Below are 22,955 nucleotides of genomic sequence, written 5' to 3'. Positions count from 1 at the left end.
ATGCCTTCTTGAAATTTTCATGAGTTTCTACATTCTTGTGGTGTAAGTGCAAACAGTAGAGAATGTATTAGGTTTGCTGAAGATATTGAGCCCCTGGTTTTTGATTTATTCTTCCAATGACCATCAACTTCCTCGAAAAGCTTAATTAGCTCATGGTAAGATTGTTACCCAATGGTGCATGCAAAAGAGAGAGGTCACTGCACTATAAACTACTTAAAATTGCAATTATATTCTAGTTCTTATTTAGAAACAAAATAATACTGCATGCATGAAAGCCCCTTGGTAGTTGTGAATTCCCTATACAACTGCAGTGTATTGTTGAAATGGTAATCCAGATGCTGACTCTAGCCTGCCTTCCAATTATATTTTCCAAAATAGAGTTTCTTTGTTCTGCCACATTTTCACTTCTCCCCATCGCCAAACTTCCCAATAAAACCTCTTCTCGTGCTGGGAAATTGTACAGAGAGGGCTCTCTTTGTGCTTTTGCAATGAAGAGATATCGGTTTGTTGTCACATGTACCAAGATACGGTGAACAGCTTTTGTTGGCGTTTTATTCAATTAAATCAGATGGCGCTAACCATGCGTACATTCAAGCCGCACGCACGTAGAACAGGTCGAGCACAGAGAAAACAACCAGAGTGCAGAATATAGTTTTGTAGCATTGTAGTGTTATAGTTCCAGAGAAAAAGAGCAGTCTGCCACTGCACTGTCGATGAGAGGCTGGATTGTAAAAGAATGCCAATAGCAAGCCAAAGGGGAAGGTAAAATTGGGGAATGTTTGGTTATGCTGTGTTTCATCCGGTGTCTTACTCAATCAAAACCACATCTCACTACGGCACGGTGGCGCAGCGGTAGAGTTGCTGCCTTGCAGCATCCGAGGCCCGGGTTCCATCCTGACTATGGGTGCTGTCTGTACGGAGTTTGTACGTTCTCCCCCGGGTTTTCTCCGAGATCTTCGGTTTTCTCCCACATTCCAAAGACGTTCAGGTTTGTAGGTTAATTGGCTTGGTATAAATATAAATTATCTCTAGTGTGAGTAGAATAGTGTTAATGTGCGGGGAACACTGGTCGGTGTGGACTCGGTGGGCCGAAGGGCCTGTTTCCGTGCTGTATCTCTAAACTGAACTGTAGGAAGATAGTAAAACTGTTTCATATCTAAAGATTTGTTTTCCTTTTCATACCCCCCCCACTCCCCCAGAGCCCAATTTGTTGAATGGGACTGCGCATAGTGTCAACAAACGTGGTGTGAAGAAGCGCGACTTGGACTCTGTGCAGCTGCGTGAGATTGTTTGCGACCTGGTGCCACACATTCGCATTGCTCACATCCTACCACCGAAGAGCGAGGTCCTATCTGATGCTGTAAGTGATCACTTTGACTAGCCCACAATTTTACAAGCTCAACTGTTCTGTATTAATGCTTCGTATGGGCCTCCTCCTTCCATCTCCCATCTTGCCCCCCCCCCCCCTCATAGAATGCATACTAAATTATAGATGTTTGCAGTAAAGAAGAAACTAGGTGACGTTTCGGGTCGAGACCCTTCCTCAGACCTAGGATGTTCTAGGATACACCTGGTCAGGCCCCAGGGATCTATCCATCTTTTATGTGTTATCCAGACCCACATCTTCTCCAAGGTACACAAACATGCTGGAGAAACTCAGCGGGTGCAGCAGCATCTATGGAGCGAAGGAAATAGGTAACGTTTCGGGCCGAAACCCTTCTTCAGACTGATAGGGGGTGGCAGGGAGAAGGAAGGGAAAAAAAGCATCTTCTTCATCTTTGTGATATTATCATTGTTCTTTTCTCTGAATTCAACGGACTTTCATGTCCTTCTCCGTGGTAAATACAGACCAGATGTAATAATTGAAGTCGTTGCCCATCTCCTGTGGCTTCATGCATGGATCTAGGGTTCTGGATACACAATGTTCCATTTCAAGGCAAAAGAACATACCTCCAAATTAAGCCCGTCTCCAAATGAGTCCTAGCTCAAAAACTTGGCAGTACATCAACTTCTGTCCTACTAATTACACATTTGCTTTGGGTGAGGGGGGACATGCTGCATGGGCAACAGCCTGTCCTCCATATGACATCGATCGCCCAGGCTTGCATCCGACCACACATCACCTGCAAACTAGGATGCATCACCCATGGCCAGTCATGACCGAAGGGGAGCCTACTGGTATGCGTGACAATAAACTAAACTTAAACTCAGCATCTCTGGAGAAAAGCAATAGGTGACGTTTCAGATCTGAACCCTTCAGACGGACGTGGCTGTGGTAGCGAGTCCAGGTTAAAACTTGGTTGTAAAGCAGGAGAACAGTAGGAATCAGAGGAGGAGCAATGGGAGAGGGTGTTGGAGAACTCCCTCAGAGAGAAGAGGAGAACTTCTTCAAAATAGGTATCCCTTGAAGAGCTTTTGCAATGGAGCAGACAAAAAGTGTAGGAAGGAACTGAAGATGCTGATTTATTCCAAAAATAGACACAAAATGCTGAAGGAACTCAGCTAGTCAGGCAGCATCTCTGGAGAAAACAAAGTGAAGTTTTGGGTCGGAACCCCAAATTAACATTGTGATTATTTTTAAAACAAATCGTTATTTGGAGTTTGAGATTTGTGGACGGAATTTTGTAATGGCGCCACCTTAGGTGGAATCTTTACAATCAGACAACCAATTCTGTTACTCAGGTAAAATCTCACTGGAAGGTTGGTACGTCCCTATTTTACTCGTTTCCTGCTGGGTTAGGGAATTTGAATTAATTGGAGTACAGGTAGATAGTGGAAATGCAGGTAGACACGGTGGTAAAGACCCTCATTAGTCAGGCTGTTGAGCAGATTGTGTTGCAGGTGTATGAGATGTTTGTGAAGCCACATTTGGTATCGTGTTTAGTTGTGATCACCCTGCTGTGGGAAGGATGTCAAGCTGGAAAGAGTGTAGGGTAGATTTACGAGGATGTTGCCAGGACTCGAGGCCCCGAGCTATGAGCTAAGGTTGGGCAGGCTGGGACGTTATCCCCTGGATCACAGGAGGCTCAAGGTAATCTTATAGAAGTGTATAAAATCGTGAAGGGAATGGAGATAGTGAATGCACAAGGAAGGGGAATCGAGAACCATAGGACACTGGTTTGTGAGAAGGGAAAGGTTCAATAGAAAGCTGAGGGGCAACTTTAACACTGTGTGGCTATGTGGAATGAGGTGCAAGAGGAGGTCGTTGAGGCAAGTACTGTACAGCTTTGAAAAGACACATGGACAGGTACATGGATAGGAAAGGTTTGGATGTGGATGAAATGCAGGCATATGGGACTAGCTTAGATGTGGCACCTTGGATAGACATGGGCGAGTTGGGCCTAACCGCCTGTTTCTGTGTTGTACATCTCTATGGTCTAGGCTTAGGACGCAATTTTTATTTTTCTATTAAATGCACTGTAAAATCCAAACAAGATCTTAAGATGTACTGTAGCCTGCCTCTGTGGAAACAGTGAATCATGAGAATCCCCTGAGTATTGAGAACTTTGAGTACAATTTTCCCTTTTCATCCATGACGGGAACATTGCCAACCTCCCCCCTGTTCAGCATTGCCATATTTGCGGTGCCCAGACAGTCCAACATTCCCGGACCTAGGGAAAATCTGAAGTATTTCTGGGACTCGGCAAAGAGGAAATGTGCCCCAGTCCGCATAGCTTAGTGTATTATGGAACTGGAGTATTGTTCCTGTGGGGATGGTATAAGCCTGTGTTTAAAGACATCACTGTTACTTTAATGTGGTAACATTTGTTTCAGATATGCAGTAAATAATTTGTATAAGACTGACTTTGTCTTTGAGAGATTCTCTGGCTCTCGTTCCCCCCAGGAACTAAGTTCAGCCAGTGTTTATGTTGCAAAGTAATGTCAGTGAGTACAGTGCAATGTAACATCGCGGGGTGACGCCTGTCTGGTCGCGCGTAGTCGCCCCAGAGTCGTACCTTTTTCTGGTCATTGAAAATTTTCAGCCACCTGCTGCGGCCATGACGGGTGCCGGCAAGTCGTCGAAAAAAATCACATAAGTGGGACAGGCCCTGGAATCTATAGCCTCTGTGACTCAATGGTGAGGGTGTTGTGAGCAATATTCAGTGCATCATTGTGTTACAAATGTAGCTGCATTCCCATCCACGCCATTCTTACTCCCACATTTCATAGAAAATCAACAAAGAAAGAGAGAATTTCTCCAGAACGCCACATACCAGACATGGAATGTCTCCAATCTCCCAGTATTTGTTTAACCAGCGGTGGAGTTTAATTGACCTCTATATGATCCCAATATTTATGTTACGTTAAATAATGAATGCATTAACTTTACATTTTATGTTTTTGACCTTGTAAAAGATGGCTTCCTCTCATCTCGCATGAATAGTTCCACAAGAGATTTGCCTGTTATGTGCGCTGTGCTTCTGGTGCGCCTTTCCCATCAATCATACTTCAGACGTCTGTGTCACGGGACAAAAGTGTAAAGGAAGTGAACAGAAATGTGGAAAGTACCTTGAATTGCTTCAAGAACAGAAAATACCTGGGGAAGAATATCTCTTCTCTCTTAAATTGACCTTGCTGGGTGAACTCATTCAGCTGCAGTGTAGATAACAACTGAACTCTGTGAACCTGCGGCTTGCATATCAATTTAGCTTTTGAAAGGAAAAGGAAATGTGTTTAAGAAGGAACTGCAGATGCTGGAAAATCGAAGGTAGACAAAAGTGCTGGAGAAACTCAGCGGGTGCAGCAGCATCTATGGAGTGAAGGAAATAGGCAACGTTTCGGGCCGAAACCCTAAGGAAATAGGCCACTTTTCGGGCCGAAATCCAAAGGGTTTCGACCCGAAACGTGGCCTATTTCCTTCGCTCCATAGATGCTGCTGCACCCGCTGAGTTTCTCCAGCACTTTTGTCTACCTTTTGAATACTTTGACTTGAATCTTTTGAATGATCTAACATTTCATATTGGACCACTGACATTTGCTGTTGAATGTATGCGTAGGTTTGGACTCCCAAGCGAGAATAAGTCCTGAACACGTGTACCACGCGTACTACTAATAGGACCTGTGAGTCTCCTTGTCCTCTCCCATTACCGTATCCAGGAAATCTGCTGCAATTCCAATGTGATGTTAACCCAGTGCCCTGACTAATATTTATCCCATGGGGTGATTTTTCTCTCAAATGCCATTGCTGGAAAATATTATCTTGCTTGTGTTACATTTTTCTGCACAAGAGCTTGCTGTAAGGAAATTGGTTGCTGCGTTCTGGAGTTTATAGATGCAGCAGGAAAACGGGCCCTTCGGCCCACCAAGTCCATGCCAACCATCGTTTTATGCTATCTCACTTTCTCATCCACTCCCCACACACACTAGGGGGGAATTTAGAGGCCAATTAACCTACAAACCCACGCGTCTTTGAGATGTGGGAGGAAACTGGAGCACGAGTTTCTGATAGGGACCCCTCTTCTGCCGCTGCTTCAGGTGCTGAGAAGCTTTCTCAGAAAAGGGATTGGATATTTGGGAGGGTTATTACTTCCTCTTCCAGTCCCCGGGAAACTACAACTTTTGCCGTTGTCCTTAGGTGATTGAATCTCTTCAACGTGGCTAATCCTTGCAAAGCTACCTTGCAGGAAAGACGGCCTGTTACCCAAAACTAAAACCCAGGCAGTTCTGACTGTCCCCTTGCTTGTAGTTGAAGCTTTTGAGGCTGTCCCATGGGATTTGGGCTGCAGTGTAGATTTAATTGGGGCGTCCCCTACCATTTGCTTTGGTTATTGTATCCTTGTGTTATGGAGTCCTCATGGGCAATTATTTTTGTGTCTTGTTGCAGATGAAGAGAGTGTTAATCAGCTCGCTTCCATTGGATATGCTTCCACCTCCAGAGGGAAGGAAATGCAGAGCATGGTTTTGCCTCAAGGCTTCCGGTATCAGTGCCAGACCCCGCCTCTTCTCCCCATACATCGAGGAAGCCAAGGTGGGTGAACGTAAAGCCACTTGTTTGTGTTTGTTTCATCAGTTGAAAACATTGCGCATCTGTACCTTGAAGCCAACTATTCGCTGAGGCAATACTATGTATGGTGAGGTGAAACATCGCGTTTATAATGCAAAACTAAAACCCAGACAGTCCCGACTGTGTTCCCTTTCTTGTCGATGAAGCTTCTGTATCTGCCCCATGAGATAAACTTCTGAAGGTTGGTGCGGGTTGTGTAGAGTTTGGCTGCAGTGTACATTTAATTGCGATGAAGAAAGACCCGGCGGGGCGCGGACTTTAGGAGAGGCCGCTGAGCCTCCTCTCTGCGGCTGCATGCGGCAGCAGACCTGGCACGCCGCTGCAAAAAAACACCTGGCGGGCCGAGGTCTACAGGGGGGAGGCTCAGGAGCATCCCCGAAGTCCGGAGAGTCGAGGAGGGGGGAGTTGTTGGCGACGACAGACACGATGAATGGAACCGGTGTAATACCTCCAGTGTCCTCAAGGTCGGCTGCAGGAGGTGCCACCCCTCCCCGGTATACAGAGGTGGTCGGGCGAGGAGAGGGACGTTGGCTCAAGGCAATGGAGGAGGCCCTGCAGCAGCCTGGGGCTTTCCTGAATCGGGAGCCACTCCAGTCTTCTTCCTCGTGTCCGGCCATCTTCCATATCACGTCTTTCCGGTCGGTCAGTGACGGTTGACGGTCGGTGGTTGCAGAATTGGCTACTTCAGTCAGTCACTGTGGTACAGTTTCTGTCGTCGGCGTTGCCCCGGGATGCGCCACATGGAGGCTTCTGCTTGCATCCCGCCATTCCAGTACATTGAGCACATGGACTGGACTTTGGAGCTTTTGCAAATGGCGGCAAAATATGGCAACTCGTGCATGTGTGATCATTCTATGCAAAACGAATTTCACCGTGCAGGGCTCATGTGACAATATTGCACTGTTGAACCATTGATGGGGAAGGGAGACAAAAATGCTGGAGAAACTCAGCGGGTGAGGCAGCATCTATGGAGCGAAGGAATAGGTGACGTTTCGGGTTCCTATTCCTTTCTTCAACATTGATGGGGAAAGTCATTCCACTCTGTAGCCTGTGGCAATAAGTACCAGCCAGGGCTCCTTTCTTTGCATGCCAACTCTGATTTAATACGAGTTCATTCGCAGTGGGCTTTGTGCAAGTCTGAGCAGCTACACATCGAGTTTCATTTGCTCTTTGTAGAGAGGACCAGTTACTCAGGGTTCTCTTGTTATCGTCTTGCTGTTGCGATTGTCTTGCTTTTATTCTGATCAGTCATGCTGGTAGTTTTGGTAAAAAGCCATGGCTTCGTGCCAGAAATGAGCATTCAATGCTTAAATGTGCGGCAAAAAAGAAATTCTGATGCATGGTGTACTTAGTATTGGAATTCCATTTACTCAGCATTGTGTTCTACTCAGAAGACAGCGAGGATTAAGTGTTCAAAATTATGTAGGATTTTGATAAAGAACAGAAGAAGTCATGTGATAGGAGTAGAATTAGGCCATTCGGCCCATCAAGTCTACTCCGCCATTCAATCACGGCTGATCTATCTCTCACTCCTAACCCTATTCTCCTGCCTTCTCCCCATAGCCCTGACACTAATCAAGAATCTATCTATCTCTGCCTTAAAAAATCCTCTCTTGGTCTCCACAGCCTTCTGTAGCAAAGAATTCCACAGATTCACCACCAAAGGCGTTATTTTCCTCGAGGGATTAATAGACAGGGGAAATGGATGCAAGATGGTGGATAAAAATAAAATTGCAAATAAGATTTGAAGCAGCTCGGAATGCAATGTACTGCCTGAAACCTGACTCTTGCTTTCAGAAGGAAATCCATTATGTACTTGACAGAGTTGGAAGGGATGGAAATCACAAGCCTAAGGGGGAAGTATAGAGGAGTGTGTCTAATTGGATTGAACTTTGAAAGAGTTGTTACATTGGCGATGAGCTGAAAGGCCCCTCTTGAACTGTATGTTTCTAAGCCTTGGCTGCCTTCTCATTCTCCCTCGCTCCACATGTATTTGCAGCAAGCTGTGGAATCTAAGGTAGACACAAAATGCTGGAGTCATTCAGTAGGACAGGCAGCTTCTCCAGACAGAAGGAATGGGTAACGTTTCTGGGTCTAGACCATTGGGTGGGGGATAAGAGCAGGGTGGAAAAGAGCAGGGGAAGGACAGATGTTGTGGTTGGGTTTCTCACCTCCCCCCACCACAATCAGTCTGAAGAAGGTCTGGACCTAAAACGTTGCCTATCCATTTCCTCTACAGATGCTGCCTGCCTGCCCCATTGTTTTAATCCAGTGCTTAGCATTTTACACCAGATTCCAGTGTCTGCAATTGCTTAATGCAGTCATGCAGCGTGGAAACAGGCCCTTCGGCCCAACTTGCCCATGCCGACCAACTTGTCCCATCGACGCTAGTCCCACCTGCCTGTGTTTGGCCCACACCTCTCTAAACCGGTCCTATCCATAGACCCAAGATAAGATTGTTAAGGGCTTGGATACACTAGAGGCAGGAAACATGTTCCCCGTGTTGGGGGGAGTCCAGAACCAGGGGCCACAGTTTAAGAATAAGGAGTAAGCCATTTAGAACGGAGACGAGGAAACACTTTTTCTCACAGAGAGTTGTGAGTCTGTGGAATTCTCTGCCTCAGTGGGCGGTGGAGGCAGGTTCTCTGGATGCTTTCAAGAGAGAGCTAGATAGGGCTCTTAAAAATAGTGGAGTCAGGGGATATGGGGAGAAGGCAGGAACGGGGTACTGATTGTGGATGATCAGCCATGATCACATTGAATGGCGCCTACTCCTGCACCTATTGTCTATTACCCGTCTGAATGTTTCTTTGACATTGTGATAGTACCTGTCTACAATGTATTCATGCAGTTCTGTTGCTTGTGGTACATCCTCTATACCCTGAGCAATGGATTGAAATATCAGCTGCAGCTGCTATTTCTGATGGCTACACTGTGGGCCCTTGACAGCTGGAGACCCCACATCTGTTCAAGGTGATTGAAGAAATACTTTCATGTTCCTTGCTGGAAATCCCTAACCATCCAGTGGCTTCTTGAGGTGTAGATGCTGTTGTGATGTGGCTGGGAATTTATACACAGCAGCCTCCCCCAGCAGCAGCCATAACCAGGGAATCTGTTGTAGTGATGCATCCATGGAGCGAAGGAAATCTGCAGTTCCTTCTTAAAGGCCTATGTCCTTCGCTCCATAGATGCTGCTGCACCCGCGGAGTTTCTCCAGCACTTTTTGTCTACCTTCGATTTTCCAGCATCTGCAGTTCCTTCTTAAACAATCTGTTGTAATGATGTTGATAAGGCACAAACGATGGCTGCTTTCTGGCGCTATGAGGTATTCTGCATCCCTCTGGAGAGCAGTCAAGACTTCATCTGAGGGACGGCACAGTGGCGCAGCGGTAGAGTTGCTTCCTGCCCCAGTTCCGGCGTTACCTCCGTGCCCGGGTGGTGTTAGAGAGGGACTACGCACTGTCCACGGGCACTCTGTGGGATTTTGTGGACCGCTGGGCACCGCGGGGGGTTGAATGCATCCTTGACAAGGAGTGTAAGATAGTTGTATAATAGTTTGTCGTGTATTATGGTAGTGGGTTGTGTTTTGTTTTTTACTGTACTGTATATTATTTTAATATTTGAGTAAATATTTTTGATTTAAAAAACCCCCCAATGTCTGTGTTGATCATGGTGCAAGGTGGACGAGTCTCCTCTGCGTGCACGTGATCCAAATCCCTCAATTTAGTGCACCCAAGTAAAAGTATTTGAAACAGTACTGTTTACGTTTGAATTTTCAAACACTCTGTGTGGAAGTTGGCATAAAAACTAATGCAACCTAATATAAAAACTAAGTGTGTAATTTTTTTTCCCCCCGTTAAGATTGTGCTGGATGAACTGATGTCGGAGCAGACGAGCTTGGAGAAGGTTCGAATGAGCCGGATCTCGAGTGTTCCGGACACTCTCTACATGGTCGACTCGAGTGTAGCAGACTTTTCTCATTTTAACTCTGGATCCCCCCAGGGATGTGATGAGAATGTATCTGCAACTCTGCGTGACGAAGTACCTGGTAAGGCAACTAATGTTAAGGGTCTGTTTCCTCCCGTGGGATATTGGGTTACCTCTCGCCGCTCCCACTTCAATGCCGGCCATCTGGTCTGCATTTACTTCCTACAACACAGGAGGAGGCTATTTGGCTCCCAACGCCAATCCCATCAATCCTATTCCAGCGGTAGAGTTGCTTCCTCACATTGCCGGAGACCCGGATTTGATCCTGAGTACGGGTGCTGTCTGTATGGAGTTTGTACGTTTCCCCCCCCCCCCCCTTTTTTTTCTGGGTGCTCTGCTTTTCTCCCACACTCCAAAGACGTACAGGTTTGTAGATTGACAAAAGTGCTTTAGAAACTCAGCGGGTGCAGCAGCGTCTATGGAGCGCACCATAGATGCTGCCTCACCCACTGAGTTTCTCCAGCACTTTTGTCCACCTTCGATTTTCCAGCATCTGCAGTAAACATTATTCCAAGGCACTTTGTAAGAGAGTAAACAAACAAATTTTAATAGTTAAATCAAAATACACAAAGTGCTAGAGTAACTCAGGCTGGATCCCAGGAGAACATTGGGTGCAGCAGCATCTATGTAGCGAAGGAAATAGGCAACGTTTCGTGCCGAAACGTTGCCTATTTCCTTCGCTCCATAGATGCTGCTGCACCCGCTGAGTTTCTCCAGCACTTTTGTCTACCTTCGATTTTCCAGCATCTGCAGTTCCTTCTTAAACAGGTTTATAGATTAACTGGCTTCGGTAAAGATTGTAAATTGTGTAGGATAGTGCTAGTGAGCAAGATAAACAATGCTATTTGAACTTCATAGATTAATATCTATAACCTGCTGGTAAACCCTAACTAAATCTGATTACAAGATCAAAAACCTGCCAATATGCCAAACCTTTCACATCCTACACAGTAGGGAAAATTCAATCAACCTACAAACCTGCACGTCTTCGGAGTGTGGGAGGAAACCGGAGCACCCGGAGAGAACCTACGCGGTCACAGGGACAACGCACAAACTCCGTATAGAGGGCACCCGTAGTTGGGATCGAACCTGGGCCTCTGGCGCTGTGATGCAGCAACTTGATCACTTTGGCACTCCATGTGGATCTGTTTGGATAGCATGCAAAACAAAACGTTTCACTGTAACCTGTACTCTAAACCTTAACATGGGCATTCAGGCATGGACAATAAATATTGGCCTTGAAAGCAGAGCTCTCTTATAATGATTTTTTAAAAAAAAAAGTATGCCAGAGTATACTACCACTATCCAACTGTACTGTGTCTAAGATACTCATCTAAGATGTGTCTACGTGCTTATGTATAGTGCCACCTGTACTGAACTGTATACAAAAATGAAACTTGCTGTACCTCGGTGCGTGTGACAATGATGTAGCATTGAACCACTGAGACAGGAGATGTATAGAAATTGATCAGAAGGAACTGCAGATGCTGATTTAAACCGAGGACGGATGCAAGGTTGGAGTAACTAAGCGGTTCAGGCAGCATCTGTGGGGAGAAGGAGTAGGTGACATTTCTGGTTGAGAAGAGTCACGACCAAAACCTCACCTATTTATTTTCTCCAGAGTTGCTGCCTGACCCGCTGAGTTGAGCTACTCCAGCCTTTTGTGTGTGTGTGTGTGTGTGTGTGTGTCTTCTGGTCGGGGATAATATTTAATTCAGCAACTGATATGTTTTATTCATCAACTCCAATATTTTTCTCTTACACTTTCACTCATCCTATTGTCTCCTTTCTTTGTCTTGTGCTGCTTGTCCTCTTCTAGTGCCCACAGTAGAGGTGGCAAAGGCCATGTTCAGGCGGCTCGGGGAGGTCTGGCACAGTGACCAGGTACAGCGGGCATATGCTTTAAACATCGGTGCGGGGGCTGCTGTCACCCAGGCAGTCTATCTGCGTGTGGTCAGAGAGTTTGGCCTCTCTGATGCCACCACTGAGTTATTGAAGGTAAATCTTTACTCTTTTGAACTAAGTTTTAAAATCAAAATTAGTTGCTTTATGTGTGGTCATATACTATTGTAAAGTATTGCACTATATAATTGGCTCCAGTTGAGCTCGATGTCGTAAGATCATAAGAGATAGGAGCAGAATTAGTCCATTCAGCCCATCGAGTCTGCTCCGCCATTCAGTCATGTCTGATCGATCTCTCTCTCTCCCTCGCAATCCCCATTCTCCTGCCTTCTCCCCATAACCCCTGACACACCCGTACTAATCATCTTACTTTATCCTCTTTCCCTCTCAGTATCCCACGGTGTATTTTCCGAACGAGCATTTGAGCATCGGCAGTCCGATTTTCGGGAAGCGCCCGCTGAACTCCCGCCGGGCCACTCCCATGAAGGAAACCAACGTCCAGAGTTTGGACCCCTTCAGGAATTTCAGCCCCCCACTTCCTCCCCCACCGCCTCCCTACCATCCACCCCCGTCGCCCCGGAGAGAACGGGCGCAGTCCGGTGAACGGAAAGAAGACGGTCAGCCTACCTCATGCCGCGCTTTGCGCACCAACCTGCTGCCCCACGCTGCCTCTCGGACCTCAGAACAGGCCGTGCAAGCTTCCATCAGGGCCGTTAACAGCGAGGAGCCTGGCAATGGGCACCCGGCACCCGAAGAGCAGGTATTTGCAAGCGTACACTCGTTACTAGCATCATTGGGGTGGTACAGGGGCACAGCTGGTAGATAGAAACATAGAAACATAGAAAATAGGTGCAGGAGTAGGCCATTCGGCCCTTCGAGCCTGCACCGCCATTCAATATGATCATGGCTGATCATCCAACTCAGTATCCTGTACCTGCCTTCTCTCCATACCCCCTGATCCCTTTAGCCACAAGGGCCACATCTTAAATATAGCCAATGAACTGGCCTCAACTACCTTCTGTGGCAGAGAATTCCAGAGATTCACCACTCTCTGTGTGAAAAATGTTTTCCTCACCTCGGTCCTAAAAGATTTCCCCCTTATCCTTAAACTGTGACCCCTTGTTCTGGACTTCCCCAACATCGGGAACAATCTTCCTGCATCTAGCCTGTTCAACCCCTTAAGAATTTTGTAAGTTTCTATAAGATCCCCCCTCAATCTTCTAAATTTTAGCGAGTGCAAGGCGAGTCTATCCAGTCTTTCTTCATATGAAAGTCCTGACATCCCAGGAATCAGTCTGGTGAACCTTCTCTGTACTCCCTCTATGGCAAGAATGTCTTTCCTCAGATTAGGAGACCAAAACTGTACGCAATACTCCAGGTGTGGTCTCACCAAGACCCTGGTCCATTGCCTCTCAGCGCCAGAGACCTGGGTTCGATCCTGGCCTCGGGAGCTGGCTGTGTGTGGAGTTTGCACGTTCTCTCTCTGTGAGATTTTCCATGGGTTTTGTCCGGGTGCTCCAGTTTTCTCCCACATCCCAAAGACGTGCAGTTTTGTAGCATAATTGGCCCTAATGTGTAGCGAGTGGATGAGAGAGTAGGATAATATAGACAATAGGTGCAGGAGTAGGCCATTCGGCCCAGCACCGCCATTCAATATGATCATGGCCGATCATCAAAATCGAAGGTAGACAAAAATGCTGGAGAAACTCAGCAGGTGAGGCAGCATCTATGGAGGGAAGGAATAGGTGACGTTTGGGGTCGAGACCCAAGGGTCTCGACCCGAAACGTCACCTATTCCTTCGTTCCATAAATGCTGTCTCAGCTGCTGAGTTTCTCCGGGATGCTTTATAGGGAATGGTTTTACTCTGGTCCTTATTGCCTTCCCTCACAGTGGGAATGTTGATTCTGCTGTGTGTTGGCTGTTCATGTTAAATTCTATCGTGTATTGTGCTCTTTTTATTCGTATGGCTGTATGGTCACTGAAATCCCACTGTACCAGTTGGTGCATGTGACAATAAATGTAAATGGAACTTGAATTTGAACGTGGTTAATTATTTGTTGTTGCAGAGTTGCCAGAGCTTGGTGAAAGACTTGATGCCTGACATAGCCATGGCAGCCACGTCCAAGCAAAGTCTGACCTGCAAAGATCCTGAGCTCTGCAAGGCCGTGTCGGAAGTGGGCCGGGAATGTGCGGAGCTGAGCACGGAGTCTTCCGAACCGCGAGGCATCAGTAAGTACAGCTTGAGGAAGAAGAAGCACACTCGGGGCCAGAAACCCCGGCGGCACGTAGACTTCTGGAACTACCCCGATTTCTATGACTTTTCCCCGGAGGATTCCCGCCAGCCGTTTGTTTTGTCCCAAAAGCTGCCCAGTCCCGTCCCGTCCCCGTCCAAGGGCCACGCTTTCTGCCAGGATTTGAAGAATAATAACTCCAGGCCGCCCGCCGGCTTAAAGCAAACTCATTTAAACCCAGCATCGCCGTCCAAGAGGAAAGAAACCTTGAGCAGTGAATCCACAGACACTCATGAGAAGCCTGACCTCAAGAGGACTTCTGTCAATCTGGACCTGCCGCCCACAGTGGAGGTTGTCCATTGTACTGCTGGCACTGATCTGACCCACGGTCTACCAGCTCATGAGGACAGGCCCTTTGATGTACCTCCGCAGTTTGGAAGGCCTGACCAACAACCACCTTTGGAACCAGCAGATTATAAAGCCTTTGCTGGAGGGACGTTGATAGGGACTGACTTAATTCATGGGTTGCCAGCCGATGAACAGAAGCCCAGGTCCAGGCTGGTGTCTCCAATAAAATGTTCCTTTCTCACCAGTGAGCAGCCATCGTCCCAGTTAAGGCAAAGGAGCTCTCCACAATCCATAGTAAAATCAGACAACTTCTCTTCACCGGCACCGACCTGTTGTGATTACCTTTACCGGAGAGGTGGCTCTGACACAGCCATGACGGCAGACTTGACCTCCAGTCTTCCCACCAGCCCCAGTGTAGGCGTGCCGTTAATCTCCGTCAACGAGGACACCTCTGGAAGACTAGCCGAGGCCAGCCACCTCTCACCCTCAAACTGTTGTATCAGCCATAGTGTGAACTCCAAGAGGCAGCCAAATAAGGCCGAGGCTAGAGACTTTCCGTACAAAAAGTCAGCTCTATAAATCTGGTATTTGTTATTTCCCTTCTGTTTTGCATCTTGTTTTTCTCTCTTATCTTCCCTTTTCTCTCTTCCCCTCGTTCCTCTTTTTCTTTCCTCGTCATTTCACATTTTCCTCCTTTTTCTTTCCTTTCTCTCCCTTTTTTTCTTTCCCACCTTGTTTTTCTCTTTCATGCTTTCCTCCCTTCTTTCCGTCTTCCCCACGTTCCTCCCTTTTCCACCTCCCCCTCCTCCTCTTTCCCCCTCCTCCTCTTTCTCTTTCTCTCTTTCTTTTTCTTTCTTTCTCTCTCTCTCTCTTTCTCTTTCTTTCTCTCTCCCTTTCTCTTTCTCCCTCTCTTTTTCTTTCTTTCTCTCTCTCTCTCTCTCTCTCTCTCTCTCTTTCTTTCTCTCTCCCTTTCTCTTTCTCGCTCTCTCTCTCTCTCTCTCTCTCTCTCTCTCTCTCTCTCTCTCGTGCTTTCCTCCAATTTTCTCTTTTCCAAAGGGTGCCCATTAAACAAAAAATCTGTGGTGCGATGGAAGTTCTTGTGTGACTGTCGGACAGATTTAGCCAGCTGACGTCACTGACTGTATTGCCCATGTCCTGTTATGTTTGGGTCAGAAGGAATATCAGCAATATGAGAAGTCATTGGAGATGAGAGAGTCTACGAGCAATACAAACCACTATTGCATTTGGGTTTGCAGTAGCATAATCTTGCTTTGTGCTTATATTTCTCCGCCTGCGATGGGCAGGGAGAAGGGGGGCAGCGAGGGATGATTCAAGGGAAAACTCTTTGACCCATTTCACCATCATTGTTTGAGATAATTTCAATGGTGCTTTATTGGCCTTGTGTCCTGCAGTTCGATGATTCAAGGCATGACTGCCACATACTGGATGATGTTGAGGAGTGGGAGTAAGAGGTCCCATGTTCCGTGTAAGGTTAAATTAAGGCAGCAGTTGAAGATGAAAGAAAAAATTAGGCAAAAGCACAAAGGAACCAAAAATGTAATATTTTGGGAATGTTTGGATTGAAAGATTTATTTTTCTTTGATTCAGAAATCATGACTAGAATCGCTCTTTTTTTTGTTGCTTCCGTTGAATTAGTGTTCTGAATGAGATGAAGCGGATGGATATTTGTGTTGTTAGCACTTGCCTTCCTGCATGGAATCACAAGAATTGGCTCCCCTAATGACTGCTTGCTGCCCACTGTGGGAATGGGCTGATGCAAGTAAGATGCATCTCGTGCTTGGCTCCCGCTTGTGAAATGAACAGTATCCACTTGGATACTTCAGTCTGAAGAAGGGTCTCGACCCGAAAGGTCACCCATTCCATTTCTCCAGAGATGCTGCCTGTCCCGCTGAGTTATTCCCAACAGTTTGTGTATCTCTTCAGTATCCACTTGGATGCGTGGACACTCCTGGAAGGATTGATGGAGATCCCCACACCTGTCCAATTTGGCTTCAATACAACCTATTCCCTGCACTGTCTGTGACTATACATCCACCAGGGTGTGCCCACGCATGCATTTGAATCACCTCAGCAATGCAACCAAATAACCTCCCTTCTGACTTGGCCAGTGGGCCCTTCTGAAGTTGACTGGGAAGACGAAGAGCTCTGAAGGAGATCAGAGTTGCTCCCTCCTCCCCATCAGATTACTCCAGTGGATGGGAGGCACAGGAAGAAATAAAAAGGGGAGTAAATATCTTCGAGTCGAGAAATTGTCTTCTCATTTCATCAACGGTATTCTGCAGCCACCGAGGCTGCAAATGTTTTCACAAGTAAAACCATGTAGTCTGGAGCTTGCACAAAACTTTATGGAACTTTTGCTGAATCGCCTGCACTCTATGTAGAACTCTTCCACTGACGTAGCTGGAAAATTGCCCATGCACCTTAACTTGTGGGTAACATCCCTTTGCCTAGATATTTCTGAAAGATCTGGGGTGATCTACTGGGCTATGGATGGGGAATGTGAGAACTTGAAGGTGGGAGGGGGGGGATAGAGAGGATTGTGTGGGAGTGAATTAGGTGACAACAGGGCTGTTTTGTTGCATGTTAGTTATGCATCAATAGGTGTGAGGGCATTTCCAGTGGTGCCATTGGTCTCATAACTAACATGCAATGAAACAGCCCTGTTGTCACCTAAATCGCTCCCCTCCGCACAATCCTCTCTATCCTTCCCCCTCCCCCCTCATTTGTCTGGGTCTCATCTTCATGAGGTCCTGTACTCACGACCTTTACTGTCTTAAGTTGCTTCTGAACTGCTTTAAAGAGGCTGTTTCTATTTAGGCATCTTGAAGTTAAAATTATGTTTTGAATATATTTTTATATGATATATATTGACTGTGCATCTACAAGTTGTATCGCCTCTTTGGAAAAACATTTAGTCTGTTCGAACCCCCCAGCCTCTGGTTTAATCATATTTGAACTGATCGTTGAAATCATGATTGGAGACAAAAATGCTGGAAAAACTCAGCGGGCGAGGCAGCATCTATGGAGCGAAGGAATAGTTGACCCGAAACGACACCTATTCCTTCTCTCCATAGATGCTGCCTCACCCGCTGAGTTTCTCCAGAATTTTTGTCTACCTTCGATTTTTCCAGCATCTGCAGTTCTTAAACATTGAAATCATGATTTTTTTTGTTGTTGGTGTATTTAATAAAAAAAGATTTGTTTTGCAACTCGCTGGAGAGCCAGGGTTTTGTTCTGGGGCTGCTGGAAGCAGACACTGCTGTAGCACTAGCCGAAGCTCAAAATGTAATCCATTAACTGATCAATGGAATGCCTCTAGTGCCATCGCAAGTATTAGATGCCTGATCTCAATTGACTATTGTTAATCATCTTGGAAGGAAATAATTTGGAAGGGAATGGGGCAAGAATGTAATCATGACAGGCAGGGAAGGTTTTGCCAAGACCAAGAATGGGGACAGAGAAGGGAGATGGATAATCACTTCAACAATGAGATTTGCTTTGCTAATTCATCAATACCCTAGACCAATGGTTCCCAACCTTTTTTTAAGCTGATGGCCCCCTTGGGATCTTTTAATTTTTCTGTGCCCCCCCCCCCCTGACATTATTAGCGGAAAAAAAGTACTTCAATATTATAATACCTTCCATAAAAATATCAGTGTCTATTAATTACACATATATCCTCTTTTATTCTATTCCACAAACATCAAAAATATTTTGTGGGTTCAATAAAACAATCATTTATAATCATACATTAAAAATATATTTCAACTACATAGATTTAAATTTATTAGAACTGAAATTTAGGAGGCAACAGAGTGGTAGCTCTGTGGGCCACTTCATTGAGCCGGTGGCCCCCTAAATCCCAACATTTTTCTGTGGTTCCCCTGAAATTTGCCATATGGCCCCAGGTTGGGAATCACTGCCCTAGACCAATATCCCGGTGAAACTGGAGAGCACATGGGAAGGTGGAATGGGGGAAGGAACATTTTCCTTCGCTGGTGCTGGAGAGAATAGGGGTAACAAATTAATCTGCCTAAATTTCTAATCCAACAATCCTCCTCTCCAATTTATTTCCATGTGTAAATGCTGTGCATTGTGTGCAGTGCCAACGGTTTCTAGCAGTTGGCTTGAGGTTGTGCAGCTGGGGGATTCTCTACCTCTGAAACTTTTGGGGAGAGCTTCTCCACAAGTTAGAAACATAGAAACATAGAAATTAGGTGCAGGGGTAGGCCATTCGGCCCTTCGAGCCTGCACCGCCATTCAATATGATCATGGCTGATCATCCAACTCAGTATCCCGTACCTGCCTTCTCTCCATACCCTCTGATCCCCTTAGCCACAAGGGCCACAACTAACTCCCTCTTAAATATAGCCAATGAACTGGCCTCAACTACCCTCTGTGGCAGAGAGTTCCAGAGATTCACCACTCTCTGTGTGAAAAAAGTTTTTCGCATCTCGGTTTTAAAGGATTTCCCCCTTATCCTTAAGCTATGACCCCTTGTCCTGGACTTCCCCAACATCGGGAACAATCTTCCTGCATCTAGCCTGTCCAACCCCTTAAGAATTTTGTAAGTTTCTATAAGATCCCCTCTCAATCTCCTAAATTCTAGAGAGTATAAACCAAGTCTATCCAGTCTTTCTTCATAAGACAGTCCTGACATCCCAGGAATCAGTCTGGTGAACCTTCTCTGCACTCCCTCTATGGCAATAATGTCCGTCCTCAGATTAGGAGACCAAAACTGTACGCAATACTCCAGGTGCGGTCTCACCAAGACCCTGTACAACTGCAGTAGAACCTCCCTGCTCCTATACTCAAATCCTTTTGCTATGAAAGCTAACATACCATTCGCTTTCTTCACTGCCTGCTGCACCTGCATGCCCACTTTCAATGACTGGTGTACCATGACACCCAGGTCTCGCTGCATCTCCCCTTTTCCTAATCGGCCACTGATTGGATCCTTTGCCTGACATTTGTTGACGTTAGTTGCCACCCCATGGGAGCCCTGTCACTGACCACAAGTTATCGGAGTAGAATTTGGCCATTCGGCCCATCGAGTCTACTCCACCATTCAAACATGGCTGATCTCTGCCTCCTAATCCCATATTCCTGCCTTCTCCCCATAACCCCTGACACCCGTTCTAATCAAGAATGTGTCTATCTCTGCCATAAAAATATCCACGGACTTGGCCTCCACAGCCTCTGTGGCAATGAATTCCACAGATTAACTACCCTCTGACTAAAGAAATTCCTCCTCACCTCTTTTCTAAAAGAGCCCTTTAATTCTGAGGCTTTGACATCTGGTCCTAGACTCTCCCACCAGTGGAAACATCCTTTCCACATCCAACTCTATCTATGCTCTTCAATATTCTGTAAGTTTCAATGAGGCCCCCCCTCAACCTTCTAAACTCCAGCGTGTACAGGCCCAGTGCCGTCAAACACTCATCATACGCTGTCAATGTTACATCTCCATTCCCCATGTACCTTGTGTTTGCCCGTACAAACATAAATCACAGACCTTCTCCTCGTCATAGTCAAACGCGTCTCCCTTTTTTTTTTTTTTTTTACCTCCTCTGCCCATTCAGTTATCATGTTGATTTGCCCAACCATCATCCACTCACTAAATAAGTCATTTATAAATGCCAGTATTATTTTCAACTATGCTTTCCCCCATGTTTCTCTGAAATCCACCAGACTAAGATCTTTCTCTTTGTCACTAGATCCTTGAGCAAGTTTTATTTTTTATTTTTTGCAAAGCAGAAAACTTGTACCTGTATCAGAGTTTTCTAATTGGCAAAACCAAATGTCGCCCCAGGTGGAGTTGGTGTGTTTCGGTCAAGAATATACAACCTTTCCTGTAGCACATCAAAGGCCAGCCACACAGATGGGCAAACAGAGGCAGTCAGTCCATCTCAACTCCTCGATCTGAGCCAAACACACAATGCTGGAGGTACTCAGCAGGTCAGGCAGCATCTGTGTGGAGGGAATGGACAGGTGACGTTTGGATCGTAACCCTTCAATCTGATGTAGCATCCTGACCTGAAACGTCATCTGTCCACAACCCTCCGACCTGACTCACTGACTTCCACCAGCAGTTTGCGTTTTACTCGAGCTTCCAGCATCTTCAGTTTCTTGTGCCTCCCCTCAACTGCGCTTGATATTGAAATGGATCTTCAAAGATTTCCATCTTCCTCAATTATCTTACCAAGAGCTCAATTTTATATTGGAATAAATCCTTCCTTGTGGTAGTGCCAAAGCCATATTTACTTACCTATTCCAAAATCTTCTTTCACAATGTGTGTAAGTCAGCATGTCTAACATTTCTGAGGGTTAATTTGAAGCTGAAAACTGAAACCAGTTTTAATCTAGACTTTGGGAGGGGAGTTGAGGTCTGGGTATCGGGCAAAAGATTTGAAGGTTAGGTGGAGTTTGGATATCCCACTTGTATTCCTTGAGGCAACATGTCAAACTTGCCTTGGCAACAACCCATTGGCTTTGCAAGATGAGTTGGTTTGTGCTGTTAGTATGGATAATATGTCTTGTGTCGATAACGCACTCTGGCTTTGATAAGGAAAATGTGGTTTACATTCAGTGTGACTTCTGACCTTATCATGAGCTAGAGGGAAAGCAAAAAAAAAACATATTGTGGCCTTTTAAATTAGTTCATGTTTGGTGTTATGGAATGGACTTCACAACGGTAGCATGGGCTCCTGTAGATTGTAATTGTCTTTCATTGTGATCTTGTTTGCCCGAGTTGATTATTTTTCACTTTTTGAATCTTTGTGTGATGGAACCATCCCTTTTCAACACTGTGAAACTGCATTATGAGAGCATTACATACACTATGTTTCAGATTAGTTGTTGTACTCCTCTCTTTCCTCCCCCCCCTTCATTCTCTCCCTCAACTTCCAAGCTAACCTGTTTATCTGCCGGCAAGACTCAAAGTGGGGGTGGGCTTGAGTTCCCGTTCCTCTCCGGTGGTAGAGATGAAGAAGCTAGGGTCACTTCAAAGCAGAATATTTCAGACATCATGGGAGCAGAAGTAGGCCATTTGGCCCATCGAGTCTACTCCGCCATTCAAACATGGCTGATCTATCTTTCCCTCTCCACCCCATTCTCCTGCCTTCGCCCCATCACCCTTGACACCCTTACCAATCAAGTATTTTTCTTGCGTATGGCGTGCGCGGCCTAAAGTTGTAGGTCAACTTTTTCTATTTGATCTTGTTTGTGCACGTCAGGTTGATTGCGTTAGTCGAAACAGGGTGGACCATGTGAAGGTTGCAATCTCCGCCTTAAAATTGGCAAATGACGTGGCCTCCACAGTCGCCTGTGGCAATGAATTTCACAGATTCACCACCCTCTGACTAAAGAAATTCCTCCTCCTTTCTCAAGGTACGTCCTTTTATTCTGAGGCTATGGCTTCTGGTTCTAGACTTGCCCACTAGTGGAAACATCCTTTCCACATCCACTCTATCCAGGCCTTTCGCTATTCAGTACGTTTCAATGAGGTCCCCCCCTCAACCTTCTAAACTCCAGCGAGTGTAGGCCCAGTGCCGTCAAACGCTCATCATATGTTAACCCAGTCGTCCCAGGGATAATTCTCAAAAACCTCCTCTGAACCCTCTCCAACGCAATTAATAGAATGCTGTGGTTAATCCCAGGGAAATAGGGGGTAATTCAAAACGTTTAAACCATATCAAAATGGAGAAGTCACATTGAAACTTTATAACGCAATAATCCATCTGTAACCAGAATACTTTTTGATTTTTGTCCTCCACAGTAGAGGAAGGATGTAAAGGCATTTGAATTCAAAAGGTTTATAAGAAAGAAGTTATTGAAATATGCTTCTACAGCTTCAAGGATAGATATTTGCAGCTATGCCTGAACAGCGTGCACAGAGGGAGCCTGTTTCTTGTGGTGGAGGGATCCGGGACCAGAGGTCACGGGTATAAAATAAAATGGAAAGAGAATTAAGAATGAGAAGAGTTTTTAAGCAGTGCAGTCAAAAGAGGAATGTGTGGACATGGTTGGGGCAGGTTAAGGAATATGGGGAGAAGGCAGGAACGGGGTACTGATTGTGGATGATCAGCCATGATCACATTGAATGGTGGTGCTGGCTCGAAGGGCCGAATGGCCTCCTCCTGCACCTATTGTCTATTGTTCTATTGTGGCTTTGGAGAGGAGATGGAGTAATTAAAGTTTGCAAGGCTTTGGGGAAAAAGGACTAGGTAATGTAGAGAATTGCTCCGATCGAGGTGTGATGGCCTGCACTACCCCTTGTGCTGCCATCGTTCCGTGGAATACTTTCAGCTGTGCGTTTTCATGTGGCCTTGTCTGTCAACTTAACCTGTTCACTGGCAGGTGTTTTGGTTCTCTCTCACTATTGGCCATGACCCAAGTACTCTTGGGGGTGGCACTGAACAGGTTAATGCGTTGACTTACACCAGTGTCGAGAGGTTTGGAG

General features: G+C 46.0%; 1 protein-coding gene across 2 annotated transcripts in view; it reads left to right on the top strand.

The window, feature by feature from the left end:
* LOC116967694 (BTB/POZ domain-containing protein 7-like) overlaps positions 1-15,287 on the top strand; it is a 29,344-nt gene extending 14,057 nt beyond the window's left edge. Inside the window, exons 5-10 of one of the 2 annotated variants that reach the window (XM_033014288.1) lie at positions 1,200-1,360; positions 5,825-5,968; positions 9,866-10,052; positions 11,811-11,989; positions 12,285-12,653; positions 13,961-15,287. In XM_033014288.1, the coding sequence (XP_032870179.1) occupies positions 1,200-1,360; positions 5,825-5,968; positions 9,866-10,052; positions 11,811-11,989; positions 12,285-12,653; positions 13,961-15,052 (2,132 nt within the window). In that variant the 3' untranslated portion in view covers positions 15,053-15,287. The remainder of the gene's footprint in view (positions 1-1,199; positions 1,361-5,824; positions 5,969-9,865; positions 10,053-11,810; positions 11,990-12,284; positions 12,654-13,960) is intronic. The other variant, XM_033014289.1, reaches the window with a different exon arrangement.
* Positions 15,288-22,955: the final 7,668 nt, after the last annotated feature.

This window comes from Amblyraja radiata, chromosome 41 (assembly GCF_010909765.2).
Source record: "Amblyraja radiata isolate CabotCenter1 chromosome 41, sAmbRad1.1.pri, whole genome shotgun sequence".
Lineage (NCBI taxonomy): Eukaryota > Metazoa > Chordata > Chondrichthyes > Rajiformes > Rajidae > Amblyraja > Amblyraja radiata.
Note: the sequence above shows the minus strand (reverse complement) of the source record. Positions and strands in the feature narration are given on the sequence as shown.